Raw genomic sequence first — 22,683 nt, 5'->3', positions numbered from 1 at the left:
TGTTGCAATTGATCTTTTGGCTGGTGTCTTCTGCTGCTGGGAGTTCTGATCTGGTCAAATCTAGTTCAGCATCAGAAAAAGCTGAAAATCCTAGGGTCTATTTCTTAGTCTTGTGGGTAGGTTTTTTTGTCCATACAATTTGAAGCTGCTTCCAGAAAGGAAGAACTGTAAAACAGGGTAAAATTGAGCTCTACATTAACCGATGCCAATATATAGTGTGTGCAACCCTGAAGTACTTGCTGTGCTTGTAGAGGATGAACAGACCATGGTACTCTTCTGTGGTGTAGATTTACTAGAAAGTAATTCTCCACCACCTGGGCATTTTCTACTAGGCCCTTTTTGCATTTCCAGCAGTGATACAGATAGTTAATCTGATCAGGGAATTTGGCCACCAAAGTAACTTGTGGGCTTTTGGAATTAAAGACTTGCTTTCCAAATATTTGCATGGGTTACAAGACCATGCAGAAATGGAGTCATGGAAGAAAGAAAAGCTGTATATATTAGCTAGCTTGCGAAGTGAATTTCTGTGGTAACCTTAAAAGGCAGGGAACAGTATGTTTCATACTTTCCATCATGATTTCTCTTTTCAGAAAAACTGGGTGGAGATGGTTGTGGCACACTGCCCTGAATTCCACGTGCACGCCTTGCCAGGCGTTGCTCTGGCAATGGGAATAAACTGTTGCCTCTGAGGAATACACTAGTGGTATTTGGCCAACCAGACAAGTGGCATAAACAGAAGTTTAAAACTGTATTTTCAAAGTTATGCCTGCACAGTATTAGAAGCCTGTTCTGCTTCCCTGTCGTGCTGATGATGCTGACAGGCAAAGTCAAGGTTTACTGACTTTAGAGAGAGCTCTGATTTTTCAGGAGGAGGGAGCTACCTGCGCAGCAGAAGAAAATACCTTTTTCTCCCTCCTACCTCAAACCAAACAGAACTCAAAACACAACTAAGGAGCACCAGCAGCGATTCTGTTATTTATTGAGGATGCCAAGATGAAAGGTTGAAAAGGGTGTGTCTTAAATTTTTTTCCCAAATTATTATCCCAGTCTTGCAATTGGATATGCATGTGGATAAGTCTGATGCAGGATTCATTTCTTTGTCATTTTAGTACTGTTCATATTTTCCTAACGTGAGAAAAAGGTGAAATAACAAAAAGATTGATCTTTATTTCAAGATTAAAGTTTCAACAGCTTAAGATTTGAGCTTTACTTAAATCTTTTGAAGGGGTTTGAAAAGCTATTATGTAATCATATCTTTCATTTTAGCTATAGTTGGAAACAATACAATCAACATCGCATAAAAATATTGTTTTTATCATGTTTCTATTTGTATTGCAAGTGTACATATCTCTCAGGACTTCTAACCTAAATTTACAGGCTCAAGAAGTTTGTGATTATTCAAGACAAGCTTCAGGCAAGCCTATAAAAACCCTGCTATTTGTTTTGTGCAAATGCAGACCTCCTCATGTTTTTGAAGTGTAGCCATATCTGACATGAGCAGTGGAGTCACTTAAAATCTTTGTTGTTTTTAAAGGTAATGCTATTTCCAGTATATTTCTCATATTTTCTCAGAAAGTTTAAATGTAGTTGTGGTGTAAGTACACAGATTTAGTAACTCAGAACTAATCTATATCCCTTCATTATTTAATAAAAAAAAAATTGAAGTGCTTGTGATTCAGAGAAAAAGAAAGAAAAAAAAAAAGAAAAAAAGACCTGTCTGAGAGTGATCTGGTTGAAATCCCTGTATCTGTGTAGTAAACAAAGCGGTCTGACATTGCAGACTTCAACTGAAGTCTTATGTGGACCCAGTGCTGAGGAGGGACATGGCTCCCTGAGATGTTGGTGAGACACTACTGAGATGCCTGCCTGCTGGTTCTGCTTCATTACCCAGATGTTCCAATCAGCAGCTTTAATCTGAGGTCTTCCCTGTACTTAACTGCTGTAAAGATTCCTAACAGCACTGATAAACTGTGTTTCCATGCTGTCCTCTGGACATCTTGCTTTGGAAGTACATGCCAAAGTTTTGAGGTCTTCCTTAGTGGCTCTTCACACTGGTTTTGCAGAGTCAGCTACAGAGAGGTGGCTTTGAATAATTTCACTGCCAGGGAATGCCTATCACCTCAAGGAGGTGGAAATAAATGGAAACAATGTTGCCAGAATTAAAAAATACTAACAGGAAGGAATCCTGTTTGTACAAATTTTCTAGGAGAGAAACTGGGAAGACAGGTAAGGGACAAAGAGGACAGGGGGATAATAATAATGAGGTAGAAGTTGTGGCAGACAGAAGGGGTTATGAAGACCACTGAAATTAAAAAAAAAAAAAAAGTGTGGGGGGGGAAGTAGATAGATCAGAGATTGGAGCACAGAAAAAATAAAGGAAAAGAATGTAAAAAAAGAAAAAAATAGCTATATCTGTTCTTACAGGTTTCCTCAAATTGTTCATGCCCCCTCTCTCTGTTTTAGTTTCTCTTTGCAGTCTGTAGCTTGAGTGTCATAAAACTTTGCTAAGATTATAATGCAATACCTTGGCACCAGTCTCTCTTGTTTATGTGTCCATTAGTTCAAAGCCACAGACAGGCAATTTATTGGGTATGAAAAATGTCACCTATGGCACCCTCATTTGCATCTGAAAATTGATTTTTGTCACACTGGGATTTTAGGACAACCTTTTCTGGCAGCCAACATTGCCACAAAGCATAATAAAAATAATTATGTGACCACAAAAGCAGGTAAGGTTCACTGTAAATTTTAAGTCTCTACAGAATTGTAGTTGGCAAGGCATTATTGATGAGATTGTGAGAGACTTACCTGTGATAATCCTTCTTGATGATTTAGTATTGACACCTAAACTTAAAACATAACTTGTGATTGCTAGCTAAGTATATAACAACATAATGGTACTTGATTATGTTTATTGAAACATTCTAGCATGATAGCAGAATATTAGAAATGTCAGTTGAACAATTGATGAACTATTAATTAAGATTTTTAAAGTGATAATTACTGAGCTATGGAATGTTTTTTTAGAAAGTACTATAAAAAAACCTTTTGATGATCAGTTAAAACACGTCACCTACTTAACATTTTTGCAAGTGCTAAGTTAATTCATTTTCCACTTTCTGATGTATTTTGCTCTTGGAGTCTATAAGTTTTTTCCTTTTCTCTCGTTAAATGGTTAATGTACGTGGGAAGATGTTCTTGTCCATTGCGATACTGCAAAATCGTATTAATTATCAGTGTTAAGTTGCTCAAACACTTTCATTAGTTATTTTGGCAAAAAAAATCCCCAGGGCAAGAAATATTTATATAACAAATTCCTCTAAAGCTGAATCAACCATAAATGGATTATGCAAACTTGTTTCCTTTCTTGTAGATAAATTGTTTTACAGCAGTGTTCATTATGAGAAAGTTCTTTGCCCACTGTAGTACTTTATCAGCACAGAAAAATCTACAGCTTCAGTTTCAATGGTAAAAAGACACCATTCTTTAATATGAATGCAGCTTTTAATCTTAGCTCAGGATGTTGGTGGTTTTTTTTTTTTTCCTGCCTTATTTAAAAGACAGGCAAAGGATGGCAATTTATAAGCTCATATTCCTTAAACCAAGTTTCTGTATGCAGCTATGAAGGGAGTAACATAGTATTTAAAGTGGATGAGCACAATCTGACTGAGATGCATGATAGAGAAAAGAGGGAGGAAAAAAAAGTGATTCTTTGGTATTTAAGAAATGTGTAAGTTTTTATACAAACATTGAAAGCATGCAGTGAAGAAATTCAGGTTTATTGAAGACTTTGGTTTTGCTAAAAAATAAAAATTTATACTTTTTAAAAATCAAATTAATATTCAGTGTTTTAATACTTCATAACACTTTGGCATTTGACTGAATATTGAAAGAAGTGCTCAGAGTGTGACACTACTTCTGGCTGGTTTTGTGGAATGCCTTTACTAAGATTTATGAGATAGGCTGTTAAACAGTAAGCAAGGACTGTGCATACATATTTCACATTCGCTCAATGCTGTTTCTGCTAGCAGAAGGATTTTATCTTAATCATGGGTTAGTCATAGTCCACCGAAAACTAAGCCTGTTTTAAATCATAGGTGGCACAAATATTTTGCACTGAAGTCAGGCTTCAGCTGCTAGGCACACTTGCTGTCATTTGGGACCCACTGGCACTAGTTTCTAGCATTGCTGCTGACTTGAAAAGGGAGTACCAGAGAAGTTAGTCAGAGACTTTACCTAATTAGTAGTGGCATGAGATGCATCTCTGTTGGCTATCACAAGTGTCACTAAAAATCAGACCCAATGCCTTTATATTCCAATGTGACATTACAATTCAGCAAAAACTCAGATATATTTTTGTCTTTGCAAATGGTTTTATTGTTGATCAGTCCTTGCAGCCTGGGTTTAAATATTTACGGGGGGGGGGGGGGGGGGGGGAGTACTGTGGGGTTTTTGTGTGGGGTGGTTTGGGTTTTTTTTTGTTTTTTTGATATTTGTTTTTTAAGTTTCTCTCCATTGTTTTAACAGTATTTCCTCCTTCAGGGTTTGTTTGGTTTGGTCGTCATGACTTTGGCTATATTTTGAATGTAGGCTTTATAGTTTGTAGAAGTAGCCTGGATCATAGTCTGAGAGCATGCTCAGCAACATAGTTTTACCATATTTGGTTCTCTTCAACTGAAAGTACCTTTTTCTAGTAAAATTCTATGTTTAGTTTTGAACCAATGATTTTTCTGCTATAAATTATTGCATCCAATAGAGAAGAAAAATCACTACTGTCAGTTGAGAAACACTTAGGCAAATTCAAGTCATTCTTTTACAAAGTTAAAAGAAGCAAAATGGTGTGAGTTTCAGTGTTTCTCATACTGATAGCATCAGCAGAAAAAAGATTCTACTGTATTTTTATATAATCTACAATGAAATACTAGTGAATACTTTTTAAAAATTATTGAATGAGACATGGTTGTTACTATCAATATGAACAAGACTGTTTGCTTCTCTTTCTTTGCTTGCTCAAAACTCTGAAAAAGGCAAATAATAATTTACTTGAATCTCCATGATTTTTTTTCTGACCTAACTACCTATGCTTTAATCTAGGAAAGTACTAATCCCTGCAAAGTACTTATCAGTAGAAATGAAACCCATAATTTCTATCTAGATAACTAGTAAAATGAATTATTGCACAGGTTCTGTTTCATTCCGTAGCAAGATTATTCCAAACTTCCATCCTATTTATCATCTTATGTTTCTGTGAATGATCTTTTCAGCCAAATAAGCTCCCTAGGCCACGCTCTCCACTGATTCCATGCAATTCCTTTTTTAAATTTTTTGTTGTTGTTGTTTGATTTTGCAATTTATGCCAATAGTTCTCCAAGTGGCACAGGCATTACTTACCCTGTCAAGTCATTCAGATCACAGAGATAACCTTTTTGTTTTCATCTTGTGCTGTAAATGTAATAAATCAAATCCTTGCCAAAAGCAAGTTTTGAATTTTATATCATGAAATTTGCATTTCATGCTCTGTTGCTTATTCACAGAAGCCATCCAATCTGAAAAGAAAAATAATACCACATGACTTGTGTAACTAATACAGACAAATGTTTCTAAGCAACTGCCTGAGCAATCTGAAGATCAAAAATTACTCATCTGAGAAACTTGCTTATAATGGTAGATAATGTATTTGTTCACAGATTTCAAGGTCTGTTAATGGACAGTTTGTAAACTGAAACAGAGCCAAAAATGTATCAAATTATGAATGCTGCAATTTATTAACCTGTCTCTATGAGATAAATTCAGCAAAATAAAGCTATTTTAAGCTAAGAAACTGACACAGTGCTTCACTCTGAAATGGTCAGGCAATAGCAACCAGAACCTTAAGCACTAAGCTGATAGGTCGATTTTGTTGCAGTGCTACATTCAGATACCAAATAGAATGGTAAAAAGAAAGTTGAATAACGCAGAGTAGAATTAATTTTCTTATATTCCTTGGAAATTCTGCACTTCATAGAAGCAACATGCTGTGAATAATCTGATATACGCAATGGGTCTTTGGTCACATTTTGAAGCAGAACATTTGTACTTGGCATGTGCTACGAGAATTGAAGAATTCATCTTTCGAATTCATAATGCCATTTAAATACAGTCCAGTCGAGATTCTTCTGGGGCTAGCTGCATGATGGATAATTATGAGCAGAAGAGAGATTTTGCTGATTTAGCTCAAGCTGTGAGAACTCAGGTTTTTAATTCTAGAATTCTCCTGTTTAAATTCCAATGTGTCAGTAAAGGCAGCAGACATCCCAGGTCTGACTTTAATGACTTCAGTGACTTTGGGAGCAAGACAATGCGTATAGATAAAAATAAAACTCATCCATCAGAACTGAACAAATATGAAATACGAACAAAAAAGTAAAGTGGAAACTAAGGGGTGGATGATACTCTGTTTTGGTCGGAGCTCAGGTTTTTGAATGCATTTGAACACATTACTTCTTTCTCAGAAAGACACTGGATTAGAAATCAAGAGACTTGAGTAGACTTTTTAGATCTGTGGGGTGTAAGTGCTAAAATAATGTCGTTTGCTAGAAAGTCTCTGGAGGCAATTATATTAGAACAATAAGGACTCTGTATCTTCTCTATCTCCTGTGAATGCTTTGACCACTGGACTATCTGTCCCTATTCAGTCTCTCCATTGTAGTCAGTAAGGAGCTATGGAGTACTCCAAACCTGCTCTGACAGTTTTGAGACTATTATTTCTTTTTATTAATCTTGGATGCTGCTTCCCACTGACCGGAAACCTGGAGTAGGTAGCCCATGGCCAGTGTTACAAAAACAAGGCTGTAGGAGTAGCAGTGGAGTTGCCGAACAGATGGGATGCAGGCTGGGAGTAAGGTTGGATCTGTCTTCTCTTGGCCAGGAAACTTTAATAAAACCTCTTTACTTGGTGTTTGTGTAGGTGGTGACTGTTCTCATCCCATGGAGACACTCAGTTAAAAGTCAACAGGTGTGAAGTAGGGAATACAAATATTTCTATGCTACTAAGGCTGCAGGTTGTTAGGGCAAAATGCTCAGATCCAAACATATGAATTTTAATGGTATACAGTACTGAACTATCCATGTCACATTTCATGTATTGTAAAGCTGTACTTGACTTCAGTTTCAGCAGTTATAATCCAGGAAAAAACCCCCTTCAAACTATTGTAAACTATAATTCCTGCCATTTTAGGCTCTTTTTCCTGAAGTTTGTGGCAATTAATATTGTTAGCAGCTTGATGATACTGCTCATGAATCATTGATCTGTTCCTGTATAGCAATTAATTTGCTCCTGATTCCTGACAGGTACACTCTTTGATTTTCCTGAATTAGACTTAATTGCCAGCATGTGATTAAGGAGAAATCTGAGAATCCACTGAGATCTTCAACCCTATGTCTGGGTCTCCGTCTTGCATGTTTCACTTTTCTTTTGGAAATGTTCTGCAAAAAAGCTGAGCTTTGATTTCCCACCCCAGACTGGATCTGGCAAAAGCAAAACAATGTTGCTATTTCTAACTAGTGTATTTTACAAGTTTTATAGAAGTTAGATCTAGAAGTAAAATTTGAGTGAATTACTTTTTTTTTTGTCTTGATAGTCATAGTTTTTAAAAAGTTGTTTTATTGCCATGTGAATTTTTAGATACCTCTCATCTCACTCAGAACTTCACCTGCATACTCTCTTCTTCAGTAATACTATGTGGGTCTTTAAGACTGTCCAGACTAATGAAAGGTTTGGAACTAATGGGGCATTGTCCTGTGAATTTAATTGGGTCACTATGGTGGGAACAAATAATACAGGGCATGTTCAGGTCTTGTATTTTCATCTTTGACAAATGCAGTCAAAGTCCAGTACAAAGTCGAGTACTACTCAGTAATAAGAAGCTGTTCACAAGACAGTGCAACACCGTCTTTTTATTTGTATCACAGAATAGAATTAAGCTTCTGGTATCAGGCAGTTACTGTCAGTTAATTTGTCTGTATTGAAGAGTAAAAAGACAGCCCAAGTTGTGAGTGGATTAATACACTATGATTTCAGCTCTTTGGATTCAGTTAATGCCTGTTAATTTGTTCCGAGTAGCTGGACCAAGCGGTGAAGTGGATTAATGCACTAACATTTCAGCTCTTTTGACCAAATTTCAAATCTAGCTTGGTGAATGAGGAGTTTTGCCATAGCCTAGATCTAAGTGGGCATTTTGTCTTCATCACAGACTACCACTTCATTTGTCAGTCTAGCAGCTCCTGTATAGGAAAGCACAAGAATGCCAGCGCTGTAGAGCACTATGCATGCATAGTCAAGTCTAATAGAATATATCCAGATGTTTTTGTTGTGCAGGTCTATGTTCTAAATATGATGCATTCCTGCTTTGCGGTCTTATGTAACATATTGTTTTTGCTAGGAGTCAAAACAGCTCTGATCTAATGGAAAGGAGGAAGGAAGTGGTACAGGCACATGACTGCAACATTATATTACATGCAAGGGTGTACCAGTTCTAATGAAAAGAGAAGTATTGAAACTTCCTCCCAGTTAACTGTCCTTGATTTACTGCAGCAAGAAACAGACTTCTCAGAGTCTCAATAAAAAGGGTCTTGTTTTTCAGCATGAGGTAACTGGCAACTTTTTTGCAATACCCATGACCAGGTCTCCTATATGTAATCTGTGCTGTGCAGAGTATGATTCATCTGGGTGTGCCCAACTGATTGCACATGCACAGCTCAGGTTGCCAAGATGTACAGGGTGGGGTTGTAGGACATACAGTGAGTGTCTGCATTGTGACTTTTTTTTTTAACTGAGTTTTGTGAAATCTCAGGCCAAAGGCTGAATTCCTCATTTTTCCCCAGTCCCTCCCGGCTCTGTGAATTTTATGGCATGGGAAAATAAGGTGTTTTTCCGGACAATCAGGATGAGTGCTATATTGTGAGAGAAGGAATGGATAACATTTAATGTGTGTATCTGTCCAACATGACATGAATTACTTCTCATTTTAAATAAAGATCTGCTTTTATTTGAAGTGAGAAACAATGACCTGGAAGCCTTGGAATCCATGGGTCTGCTGGTAGCTTAACAAGGGTCTTCTCTTTCTGCTTTCCTCCTCCTTGAATTGCTGCTTACACCATGCACACTGAGTTTAAAATGCCACTGTTGTGATTTGACAGAATTTATAGTTTCCTTGAATTGGCTTGGGTGGCTGTGCATTGGGAAAATGGCAGGGGAGGAGAGAACAGGGTCCTGGATGTGTTATGGTGGGATTTCACCAGCTCTAGACAGATCTGTGGCATATACAAATCTATTTGCTGCAGTACTTCATGAATGTCATGTTAGCTTCTAATGAGAAAGCCAGGGGTTAAAATATGGCATTGTGAGGAACTGCTGTTACTTTTCTTGTCTTGAATGAGTCGAAGCACCTGTACCAGAAGTGTTCCTAAATCTACCAGGATTTCAGAAATTTTGACACTGGCTGTGCTTTTGGTGTGGGAATGGAATGGGCTATCTGATAAAGATGGGTGAAATAGGGAAGCTTTGGAGTGGTAATGCCAAGACAGATGTTGCTCATAAAAAAGCATAAACATATTAAAAAAAAAAAAAAAAAAGGTATTTCTGGAAAAAAATGCAAATTTGAGATGACTTCTGTTTGGGTTGAGTTGTAGCATCAGTGTTCAAGAGAAACAAATTCAAAATGAATGTTAAGAAATGAATGTTTTACAAAGAAAAACAGGACTTGCAGAATTACACTGAGACCTGGAGCAAGAGAAAGTGAGGTGTTACTTGAGAATGCAGGAGGTGCACAGGAAGAACAGAAGGATCATGCGGAATTTAGTAAAGAATAGCAAGGCAAATAATAATTGTTTAGAATTAGATGAGGGGTTGTTTTGTTGAGGGAATGAAGATGATGATGAAGTTGAGGGATAACAAGGAATATGTGGCAATAGACCTTTAAAAAATGGTTGGGGAGCAGGACTGAGAAGGTTTTAATTGCAATCACAGTTTGGAGCCTTGTAGGAGGTAGGAAGAAGTGCGTTTTATGCATCCATTCAGACATGGGACTGGGACTGCAGCTGCTATATCTATTAAACAGTATACATGACTTTAACTTACAGTATTATTGCTTTAGGATATCATGAAATTGCTTTTGTGCAGCACTGTTATAATGCAATGAATTCCATAGCACTTGAGCCATCCAGAACATGGATATAAAATGTGTTAGTTTTCTTCCCTATACTTATAGCTGGTTGCCCTGCAGCAAGGCATAGAAAGCTGTTTTTCCAAGGTAGGACAACTTCTGCTATTTATTTAAAGGGTTTGTTTTACATAAGAAATACATTTCTTTATTAGAAATTGTCGTTATATCCCAGAAGTGAAACATGGAACAGCTTGTTCATGGCTGCTTGTGTTATTCCATGTTTGGAGTTGTCAGTTGTCTGCTACTGATCCACAGATTTTGTGGCTTTATATAGGTTACTGCCCCACCAAAAAAGTTTCATCTTTGATTCATTTATCATGCCCTAGAATTGAGATATGTGTTCTGTGTGTTCTTTCTCCTTCTCACTCTGGAGATCAGGATGTTTTCAGTATGTGTGAAGCTTGCTGGGGGTTAAAGGGAAGCTCTCACATTTTGAGTTCCTCCAATAGAAGTGAATAAAGGAGTGGACTCAGTAGGAATATTAAGAGTAAGAAGTTAAGGCTTTGTGTCCATGCTGTGCAATGAATTTTCCATGTGGCTTTGGTTAAGTCTCAAAAGGATCAGATCTGTGAAAGTTTTTAATTGTTTCAGAACTCCACTATGTGTCTAATTTCAATATCGGTTTGGTATCTAACCCAATGGGAGATGCTTTCATTAAAAGCAGAAAGAAAACCAAAGCAAAAAAAACCTGTTTTCAGGGTAAATTTTTATTATAGGACACTATTCTTAAGGCTCATATGCCTTGGCAATTTCATCAGCAAGTGCTTTCCTTATTTATGCTACGTTTACTTAAGGTGCTGAAGGTTTTGGGACATCTTTAACAATTTTGAATTTTTTTTCTGGCATGTTGTAAAAGCAGTCTGGTTTTGTTTGCTTTGCAACCAATGTAAGCACAGTGGAGATGGGGAGAAGGGTATTTTTAATGGTGTTAAGTGATGTGTTGTTAGTGTATCCTAGTGAAGATAGAGGCATAAGGTCAGCCATTGTATTTTTCCTTAAGCCCATATTTGCAATGCTGTTTGACAGATGCAGTCAGTCGGAGCATATTTGGTTGTTTGTGTATAAGGGATACCTCATTATATTTAATGAGCAGTGCGGAACCAATACGAGATTTCCTGAAAGGGGGTGATTCACATATGGTTCAAAATGAAAACAACGCTCACTAAATGATGATAAGAAAAGTCTGAAATGTTAATTAAAAAAAGAAAAGGCACTTGGTTGTCATTTCTATATTATTCTCAGAACTGGTAACTCCCATGGTTAATGTGTACAAAAGAAAAGTTAATGGCATTTAGTCCATTATCATAGAAAAACTTTTCCCTGACACGTAATAAGACAGGTGTGAAGATAAACGAAACTTATACTTAAATAGAAACAGGACTTTTCCATCAGAAAAGATACTGCAGAGGTTCAGGGCAATAATGGAAAGTATCATTTCACAAAGCAAAAGTTCATATTTGTCTCCACGAGAGTTGACATTTTGTCACATAATGCATTACAAAAACACTTTAGAATAAATTAGCATTAAAGTAGTTATGATTTATACATGACGGAATGACTTGAACAAGAATGAAATTTTTCCTAATATGTTCTTGACTCTTCTAAAGATGAAAGGAACCTCTATCCTATAAAAATACATATAGCACAGCTAGATGAGTGGCACAGTAGCAAAGCTGTAGTCTAAGATTACCAAGTATCTATGAAGTTAACAGGTATGCTGGTTAAGCAGTGTAAGGATTTGCCTCTCTATTTATGTAACAGTTATAATAGTAGAAACACCCAGCGTAATTAAATCAAGTTCCACCAGCAATTTCCATTACCCAGATGTTATATCTGACCATGCTTCAGAAGCCTGGAAGCTTATATGCTCTGACATAACTGATTCCCCTTAGCATGCTAGATTTTAGCTGGGTTTGCTCTTCTGAAGCATACAATGCGATTCTTAGGGTGACATTTACAGGCATTGAGGACAGACTACTTTTGAGCAGATGTTTGTGTGTATGCCATTGACCTTTGCAATTCTTAACTTTATTCATTTAGTTAATTATTTGTTTCAACAGTTGTTCTTTAACTTACAAAGGAAGTTCCAGCACATTTCTTAGGTTTTCATATTATTAACAGCATGAGAAATATTTTTCTGCTTTGGCACATGTTTTAGAAATCATTAACTATTAATACTGCTGGTAATAACAATATTCTGAGGATAGAAATAACACACATAAAGCAACTACTTGTGAAATTTCAGCTGAGAATTATATAAAGATTATTTCTTCTTAAGTTGATCTGCATGCAGTTTTAGTTTTTCAGTCTTATCTAGTCATGTTATTTTGTAGGAAGACTGATATACCACATAATACCACATCCCATTTGCTACTTCAGAGGAATTTTGCTTGCAACAAGCATCCAATTAATTTTGTTTATTTTTTTTTGTGTTTGGGACTGACCTCATTTTATACCATCAAGCTTAGTATATAAAACAACTAAATGGCAAGAAACTCAACCACTCTTCTGGTCACCATAGTGGATTGCAGATTGCCACTTCAGTGATGTTTCCAACCCTTATTGTGACAAATCGATATCAGTATTCAGCCACCTTATTCCCATGGCAAGTTCTAATGAAATTTTCTTTGCCAAGAGTAATGGTGCCTGCTACTGGATAGTGACTAGGCCATTCATTCAAATATTCAAGTACTGCAATGCTCCGAAGAACCCCTGGTAAAAAGAAAGAAAAACAAAACAGAGTGGAGAGTTCTCAAGGGATCTAGGAAAATTGCAATTTGCGTAGCGTCATAGTTTGGGCAGGCTGGTATCTTTCAATAAAAGCCTAACCTAAATGCTGGAAAAATGAGGAGGCTGTGTTTGTTGCTTGCTTAATGTGAATAGGGAATCAAGCTTTGTTGCCAGTGAATCAGCATATCGGGTGCTGAACTATTGCTGTACCAATTCCACGTCTAGAAAGGGAATTTAATGAAGTAAAAAATAGGGTGTAAAAGCTGGTTATGAATGGTGGACATTGAAATGATAGGTGGATTCTGATGACATAATCCACTGAAAACCAGCAGCTGAAAGATAGTGATCACAAATGTGATATCGCAGTTAAATAATAAAAATAAAGAACGTGGTGGGACTTCTGTCCTACCATCTTGGTTTAAAACAAACAAATGCCAAAACCACTCAGAAAACCAGAATTTTTATTTTTGGTGCACTTTTCTTAGGAAGACATATATTTATTATAATACATATATATTTAAAATTTTGCTTGTGGATGGATGTTTCTGGACATACACTTTAGGTTTCTTTTTGTTGTACAAAGCAGCAGGCATGGGAGAAGCAGATGGTAGTCATAGCCATTGGCTTTCTGGATGCTGGTTGAACACCACACATTTGGAAAATGCCATTCTAAGCTCTCCAGACTTCTGGCACATAAATACTTGTCTGGAGTCATGGCTGCTACAAAGACATGGTAGGTACTGTACTCTTTGATCAGCTGGTTCCAGCAACGATGATGGAAAACTCCTTTGTGGGCTTCACTTATGTCAAGGGGCAAAAGAAGGCTCCTGTTATAATGTTAGCTTGATATTACAAGAAAATTTGGAGTAAAAGTACCAACTCTATCTGGAGTGATTTCATATCCCTTGTGAGTTGCTTCAAGAAATTAAATAGGTGAATTCAGTAAAAACTATTATATATGCAGTATATCCACCCATGAATGAGAATCTTTTGAGTGTTTTAACTGTTGAATCAGGTGCTAAGTGCACATATAATTTCAGATTCCTTGGTTTCTGTCTTATATACTGGTTGAGGATCAAACTGTCAGTTGCAGCTGCTTGGCATTAAGCAAGATGTTCTTTCTTTTTCCCATTTCTTTACAAATGGGGAAATCATTATGATAACCACAAACAGCAATGAATTATTAAACGTGTTGGTGAAGTACTCTTGACCTTTTCTTCCCTTCTGTTTACCTGCATTCCATAGTGATGCTTTTGGCTACTCATTTAATCAGTCATGTTGCTGTTAGACACCAGGGGATGATTAGAAAGAGAGAAATAATCATGAAGAAATCACTATTTAAAAACCAACACTGAGATTTGAAGAATAAACAGTGTGAAGCATACTCAGAGAAGTGCTTACATTTGCCCAATTTGCAGAAGCTTTCTTATCCATGCAGCAGACTAATTGTGCTTAGAAATAACCAATAATACTATTTCTTCCTTTTTTTGTTCCAAAGTCCTGCTTGGAAATCTGGACTTGAAGGCCTTAAGTCTTACCGCCCTCCTGCTTTCCTTTAGAATTTCATAGTTTTGTATTAATGACTGCAATGTTGACTCATTGAATATAATTTGGCTGCTTCTTCCATGTGTGGACCTTCTGGGAAAGTGTAAGGATAACCTGTCATGAGAAAGTGATTAGTTAATTGCTTATGGATCTATGAGTACCAAAGTTGGGAGATCTAGATATTGAACAATCTGAAAATTTCTTTTACTTCTCAAACTAGCATAGAAAGAAATATGAAACATTCAAGGTTGGATGGGGCTCTGAGCAACCTGATCTAGTTGTCTGTGCTTGTTGCAGGGGGGTTGGACTAGATGACCTTTAAAGGTCCCTTCCAACCCAAACCATTCAATGATTCTGTGATACAAAGAGATGTAAATCTGAATAAATGTCTTGCTCATTCCCAGAGAGCCTGCATCTGGGAGTTCTTCCTTACGTTTTCATGAGCTGAAGGGCAACCATGAAGATAGGAGTTAGCCCAAGTGAAAATTGTGATCAGTTGAGCACTGCTGCTGCTGAGCTAAAGAACTGATATTTCCTTTTAGACATACTGGTAGTCACTTTTACTCTCCTTAGAAATGTCACAGACACATGCCAGCCAAACTGTCTGCTGTGTTTACAGAGTAAGTGATTTTGAAAGCTTACTGCTCTGTGCATTTGCCTTTGGACAGAATTCAGCTCTTTCCTTTTTATTTGACACTTCAGATGTTTTTATCTTGAACTTTCTCATGAATTTTTATTAAGGAAAATTCTTTTGGGAGAGGAATTGAAAGACAAAAATAGGGACCCAAGTGTCCTGCAGACTGAAAGATTAGAGAGAAGTGGCAAAGCCTTTGGGAGAGATGGGAACGCTGTATCAGGGTGAGCCTCAAAAAGTTAAGAAAACTGGCAAAATTGTGAGAAGGGATTCTCTGCGTGGTTCCCGCTGCTCTTTGACTTTATTGTGACTAAAGCTAACTGTTGAAGACTTGAGTTTCCCTTGCTGCTGTTTGTTGTCAAATTTGAAAAGTGATGCTAAAGTTAGCAGAGGTGGAGCAGTGTTTTGGTGATGATAGACTCATTAGATGGGAGGCACCTCTACAGATGGCAGCAGGAGCAGCCTGTGGAGTTCTTGACTGATGGATAACCAGATTGTGCCACCAAGAAAACTCCTTATATAATAAAGCAGCAGCTATTAAAACAACAACATGGATTCCAGAACTGGGAAACTTAGGGTTTTGGAGTTTCTGCATTAAGAGAGCAGATAAAGGTGTCATCTGTAGGATGTAACTACCTTATTGGAATTAGAATTTTATTTTCAACCTATGATTTCTTTTGTAAAACTGTCACAACAACTTGAATGAATAGTAATGATCTAAATCTTTCTCAGTTTCACAGTTCCCAACACAGTACAAATTTGTGCGTTATTTTGGTTTGGGTTTTTTTGTGGTTTTTTTGTTTGTTTTGTTTTCAAAAAGGGGCCTGGATCAAGGTGGAGCTTTGGGAGGTGGGGAGAGGCTGTTTTTGACCTTGGTAGTAACTGTGCTTGGAGAAGAGAGTTGCAGAGACCATAGGAGGAAGCAAAAGGAAGAGGGTGGTCTCTGGGAAACTGCAGCTCATGCAGAGAGAACACAGAGGATCAGAGAGCAGATGGGGAAGGAAGGCAAAGGTGTGACAGACAGTTTTCTAGGGGCCAGAGGCCACTGTGAAGAGTTTGCTGTAGCTCATAAAGTGCTGAGTTGCCTGAAGCTCAGCTAGAACTAAATACTCCAGAATATGCAGCAGGAAAAGTAAGGCTGGTGTATAAACTGTTTCTACTTTTGTTCTTTCTGATATAGCAGCATGAAGTTTTCTCTAAGGAAAAAAAAAACCAAAAAAAACCCCACAACAAACCCAAACAAACAACCTAAAACACCCAATAAAAAAAAACAACCTACTAGCTGATGTTGTAAGTTACACCTGGGTTTTGGTGTCTATTTTTAAGTTACAAGCTTTTGGTGTTTATTAAGAGTTCATTAGCTGGGGACAGTCTCAGCAAATTCATCTGTACGTTCTGATTAAAAAGCCTGCACTGAGAAGCGACCGAATATAAATGCAATTTGAGAGGTGAAAATTATGTAAGACATTTAAAGTGTGGCTTTTTACAGGTCTCATGCAAGTATTTGAGGTAACCCAGACCTTGTTTAAGATTTATGATTTAAGCAGTCATCAGGTTAGGATGGTAGACATACTTGCTTAGGTTTAAAATCAGTCTACAGGAACACAAAAAAGTCCAGTAACCTGACAGATTTAAATAGTTTGATATGTTATCACTAATTTCTGGAAAACGTATAATACAAAACTTAGATTCTGGTAGTTCATGTTAATTTTGTCTAAAGATGCAGGGAATGGAAATAACAACTGAATGTTGTTTTGAAAATCTTTGTAATCGGTCTTTTTCTTTTTTAGGAAATCTTAAAGATAGAAGGCAACCTTGGAATTCCAAGACAAAAAAGGGCTATTTTGGCAACTCCAATATTAATTCCTGAAAATCAAAGACCACCGTTCCCCAGATCTGTTGGCAAAGTAAGTCAAGAAAGAACTGTATTAGATTTTGATATTAAATAATTGATCTATTTCTCTTAAAATTTTGTAATACCTGTCATGTTGGTAGTAATATCTCAGAAAAAATTAAGAAACATAAAACTGAATAGATAAGATTGTTTTTCTGTCTATAGTATGTAGACAGATGAAAATGGCTTTGTATTCATGGCAGACTTTAACAGCATACATTCTGGTAAAAAGCATTAATCGGCGACGTATGTTTTCATGTATCTGCTACCTTCAGTAGAGGTTGCTGCCTACCTGTGTATCTGTGTGTTAGACTGGGGCTGAAATCTAGGCCAGGAATGTTATGATGAATAGCCTCCTGCATAGTGTGGCTTATATTGTTTCTATTCTCAAGACCTAGAAGGAATTCATAAGGTATTACATGTAAAAATGTCTTTTGTTCATTCCTTAATTAATTTCTTGCGTCCAAAGACGAAATAAGTCTTTGAAGATTTTTTCAGTTTTATTTTTTTGTTATTTGCAAAGGTCTGACAAAGAAGTGGAAAGTTTTTCTTGTGTCTGCAGGCAACCAGATAGACAAGAGTTAAGAGCCACTTTTCCAGAACTTCAGATATACAGCTTGTATATACAAAATCATTAAAACTAAAATATCAATAATCATTCAAATGACCATTTAGGCATCAGAAGTTGTAAATACATGAATATATTTTGCATGTTGGCAGTTTTGAAACAGGGACTCCTATGTATTGCTCTGACTTTAGTAGGTGTGTTAATGGTGTGATGGCCTACCCAGCTGCGGAGACTATTCCTAATTCTCACAGATATGATCGCTGGACCTAAATGCGCAGCCCGAGGGCAGAATTTTACTGTACAATTGATGTGTCATTTAGCCAGCTGGCACCTAATCGGTTACTTTAATAATTAGGAAAGTTTGGTTTCCTATCAGTAAAACGAATAATCTCTGAAGATTTAATTTCTCCCCTTTCCCTATCAATAATTTGTACTGATCTTGTAAAGTTATGTAAGTTTTTCTATCTTTCTGAAATATTTTTTAATGTGTCCTAAACTTTCTAAAGACATTTCTGATTTTTCCTTCATGTTTCAGTGTCTGAGAATTAACGATCAATAACTGAAGTAAATATTGTTGGTTAATATGTTAGGGATAGTTAATTTTTAAGACTTCTGTTGTGCCATCTTTAAAGCAGTCAGAGAATTAAAAAGGTTATTTATATGCAGATCTATAGCCTTTCTTTTTTTTGTTATTGATTTATTTATTCCTGCCCCATTCCACCCCTACTGCTTGTGAACACTGAATTTTTGGATCTGAGGTAGTCTGAGTTGCTCTCTAGAAGTGCTTTCATTAAGAATTTTTATTGGAAGTTTAGAATGCCAGTCCTGGTAACTGAGGCTACTTAAGCAGACTGAGGTGAATTGGGTCCTATTTGTACATTTTCCTAGCATTTTGTCATCTTGATTTGTTATTGTTCCTGAAATGCTAGTCAGGGATCACAAGTGCATTAGATGATGTACAAACACAGGAGTGCAAAAGCATCCGGTGATCTGTTTTTCAAAGGCTCTAAGATACCTATCTTTAACTAATGTTTAAATTATAGGAACTGCAAATGATCAGCATCTTGAAATACTTTGAGCTGTCATCAGTTTTAAAAGTCTTTAAATATAATCTTTTTTCAGTATATTTCTAATTTAGGTATCTAGACATGAGTATTTTGGCAATAGTGTATTGCAAGTAATAATGTAGAGTGTATATGTGTCAAGTGAGACAAAATTTTTAGAGATATTTAAAATAATGGAATGAAATATTCTAGGTCAACTGCAGTAATTTGCAACTGAATGCTTAACAAAGCATAAATAAAAAGGTTTGAAGCCTTAGACATAGTGACGGTATGGAAGAGAGTCTATTGTTCCCTAACTAAAAAAAAATCAGTAGGAGTCAATGCTGAAAATAAAAGCAGTTCTTTTAAGGTCTTTTTGACATGTCACAGATCTTCATAAGATAGTCCATGAAGTCTTCAGAAATAGAATAGTCTGTACTAATCTAGAGAGCCTTAGACACCCAATTCATGTACTTGTTTCAGATCCTGCACAAACTGTAGTTGTTGTTGATCATCTGTCTCATTTAACTTTAGATGTTTATTGTGAACTGTATGTAGCTTCATAATTTTGCAAAATTTTATTTAGTTGCCCACTTCTGTGAGGCACAAGAAACACATTTATTTTCTTTTCCACAATATTTTGGGGCTTATCTTCAGAAGCCTCAAGAGGACACTGCATGGACTGATGAGTTACAACTTCTGATGTGTATGAATTTCTCTTGAACTTAAATTTTGCCATCTCTGGTCTATTGTAATCATTGTGAATGGACATTGCAGATGTACTTAGTAGCTGGTTATTTAGTGGTTTCTAAAGTGTTTTGGGGAAGAGAGAAAACATACAGAGAATGGATAATTTGCATGTTATAATAGAATCTTAAAAATGAGACAGAAGAAGAAAGGAAAGCAGATTCTGGATCAAACTTCTGTCATGTAACTGCCAGCAGTCAGGGCTGAGGACTCGTGTAGGTTTGCTGTGATGGGAACAGCAGAGTTTCTCATGCTGTGGAGGCTTGCACGGACTCGCCCTGTCTGCCCAACACTGTGAGCAGTGTCCTTCTGAGCTCCTCTGTAATGGGCATTCCCAGTCAAATCTCTGTGAGATTGAACTGCGGGGCAGTTTAGATTTTATTCAGACATAGCAATAAAATAATTTAGGAACAAGGAATTCCAATACAATAATGTGTGTGTGTGAATAACCACACGTTTTCCAGTGTGAAAAATAATTCCAACTTTTGTTTTGCTTTCATCTTTGTTACTGCAATGTTACATTTTCTGCTCATCAGGAATGTGAAGCTTCCCTGACTGAGTGAAGTATAGGATAGCGATAACTTCAGACATGACTAGTTCTGTTTGATACCTTCATGTGGTCTGGTTTGGATGTCCACATAAAAGTTAGGTTTCCAGTTGCACCTTGAGTGTGTTATTTTCCCTTTCTTTCACCTGCTCTAGCAGATTACTGGTGTAGTTTATTCATCTGTCCCGACTGCCTCTTGCTTTCCAGCCCATTCTGTTTTGCCTGGAAATGGACAAGGTTGTTTGGAAGTGATTGCAGCAGCCACCAACAGTTGAACTGTTTATTAGCGCTTAGCTGGGAGCAAGGCAGATGTGCAAAAATAGGAGAGCAGAGGAGAACAATTACTTAGGTTTTATTTCACAATTAGGAAACAATAGCATAAACAAAAAAACCATGGGGATTTTAGGGGACTTCATTCATTAAAGTTTGGTAATACAAATCAGGAAGGAGAAATTGCACTGGACAAGTGAAAAAATGGTTTGTTTTAATTAATTACAAAAATTCGAATTAGTATTTAGCCTAACAAGGAAATACATATCTAGAGGCTGTTCTCTGTGTTTTTACTGGCTTTCCAGCATACCCACTTAGGAATTAGGTTATTGCCTTGCCATTTGCACACCCTTCATTAGGGTATCTCGTAATTAAATAACTATCATAGATGTGCTGTGCTTGTAGGTGGAGGAATCTCACCTTATAGCAGAATTTAAGCTTTTGCATATTATCCTTCATTCCTGAGGGAAAATATTGAGATTAAAATATTTTAATACAATCTTGGTAATATGGGCCTTTGTGACCAGATGGCCCAGGCTACAACTGTTGACTGTTATTGATGTGTTTTGTTTAGCTCTTGCTGATATAGCACAGGGATATGATATTCAATTTTTAGTCTCTCTCCATATGTTACTTTTCTGGTTTATTTGTCCACATCAAGTCAAATGAAGTACAAAACAGTGGGATGCAGGATTATCTTGTAATTATGGTGATAGATTATTCACCACTACACTATGGAAACATTTGCTAAGACTAATTTAAGAGTGGTGGTTCTATGCACCTATTTGATGACAATCTCCAGACACACCTTAACTGTGGTGAACAACTGCATGATGGTACTTTTTGAAGTTTAATCCTTACACTGATGCAGAGCTCAAAGTGCAGGAAGGAAATTGTAAAGATGGCCAACAAGTTCCAGCTCTTCTTCCAGGCATTAGGAGAGAAGGACATCTGCAAAGTTAGAGTATTTTAATATTGGCTGTGAAAGGTTTTGATATGGATTTTATTGATGGACATATGATGAATCCATGATTCTAGTATTTAATTTAAAAGAATTGTCCTTTGTAAGAATGAATATTTCAATTGTTGACACATAAGATCTGGCCTGGTAAAAATTGGCAGGACTTTTTATGCTCAGTGAAGGCCAGAAGACAGAGAGGTACACAGGAGACTTTGTAGGAAGCTACTGAATGAAGAAAAAGCAAAACCTTATTTTTTGCTGGTAAGAGAATTTTTTCTTTGTTACTTGGCTGTTTTGTCCTGTTGGAAGGAGAGGGTGTTTGTTCAGATATTTTGCATCAGATACTGTATATATACTCCCTGCCTCTGATCTGGGCTGATGGACAGTTAGCTGCCAAATTACAATTAGATGGCAGGACTGACCTAAACAAAAGCTCAGGAGTAAAAGTGGTGCAGGCTAGCAAACAGGGTAGAAATCTTTAAGGAGGAGGTGGATTTTTTCCTCCTCTGAGCTGTGAATTTAAGGCAAACAGAAAACACAGCTTGTCTGTTAATGTAGCAATAGAAAAAAAACTGAAGAGGGGAAGAAACTGAAGATAACTGGATGGAAAAGCTGCTGGAAGCTTATTATTTTTGAGTGGCTATCTGATTGAGGCTATTTATATATGATAAATTATATGCTTCGCAGAAGAGAAGCATTAAGTACTAAAGATGCAGCTGGAAAAAAAAGCCAAACTTCAGGCAAAATTTTGAAAAGGTTACAGAAGTATCAAGAGAAATGATTGTGATCCACCAACCTGTGAAGAGAACCTAGAGAGAAGGATTGTAGATTAGAGGAGGATATGTGAAAGACAACAGAGGAACAAGAACAACAGTGAAATAAAAGCTGAATTAAGAAGTGCCTTTGTTCTACTGGAAAATTAGGCAGAAGATGAGGGGGTGGGGAGCGAGAGTCTAAAGAGAAGTGGAGGAGGAAAAGGACCTAGCTAGGATGGGTGTCCAAGTGTGGAAGATAATGGTGTGTGCTAACAGAGAACACAATGATGCACAGAACAGAGGAGCTATACCTAAAAGCCTTTCCAACACCATGAGAGAGATCTGTGTCACTCCTTACCAGCTTCTCAGCTGGTAAAGGTCTGAATCTCAGTTCTTGGTCTGAATCTTCATGTCAGTTACTGAAAATGATGCAGAAGCAAGAGAATGTGTTTCTTATTATGAAACTAGAAGTGGGTCTGAGGTCTACAGGAAAAATCCACTGGATTTTTTTAAATTATTTTTTAATGTCCATTTGGTTGTTTTCAAATTATCACCACATTGACTGTAACGGTCATGCTGTTCCAAAGAGTATGTTCAGAAAAAAGGAGGCGGTCATCAGCAAGAATCCTGACTTGTCCAGAAGGCAAGAATATTTCAGTGGCAGCTGAAAAAGTGGTGTCATCAGGGAGGTGTTGGAATGATTGGCTCCTGGGAAGCATTGCAGGGTGAGGACCTTTTTCAGAGAGTAGGTGGAATTACTCAGGTACAAGGAATTCTGGTTTCTTGC

The 22,683-nt window shown here is 37.0% G+C and overlaps 1 protein-coding gene across 4 annotated transcripts in view; it reads left to right on the top strand.

Annotated features, from left to right (window-relative positions):
* The window catches only part of CDH13 (cadherin 13), a 518,714-nt gene that overhangs the window by 191,419 nt on the left and 304,612 nt on the right, over window positions 1–22,683 (top strand). For all 4 annotated transcript variants that reach the window (XM_075039933.1, XM_075039934.1, XM_075039932.1 and 1 more), the window contains exon 4: window positions 16,902–17,018. In XM_075039933.1, coding sequence (XP_074896034.1) covers window positions 16,902–17,018 — 117 coding nt within the window. The remainder of the gene's footprint in view (window positions 1–16,901; window positions 17,019–22,683) is intronic.

Source organism: Buteo buteo, chromosome 11, assembly GCF_964188355.1.
Source record: "Buteo buteo chromosome 11, bButBut1.hap1.1, whole genome shotgun sequence".
NCBI classification, from domain to species: Eukaryota; Metazoa; Chordata; class Aves; order Accipitriformes; family Accipitridae; genus Buteo; species Buteo buteo.
The sequence above is the reverse complement of the archived record's forward strand: the minus strand, read 5'-3'. Positions and strand labels throughout refer to the sequence as shown.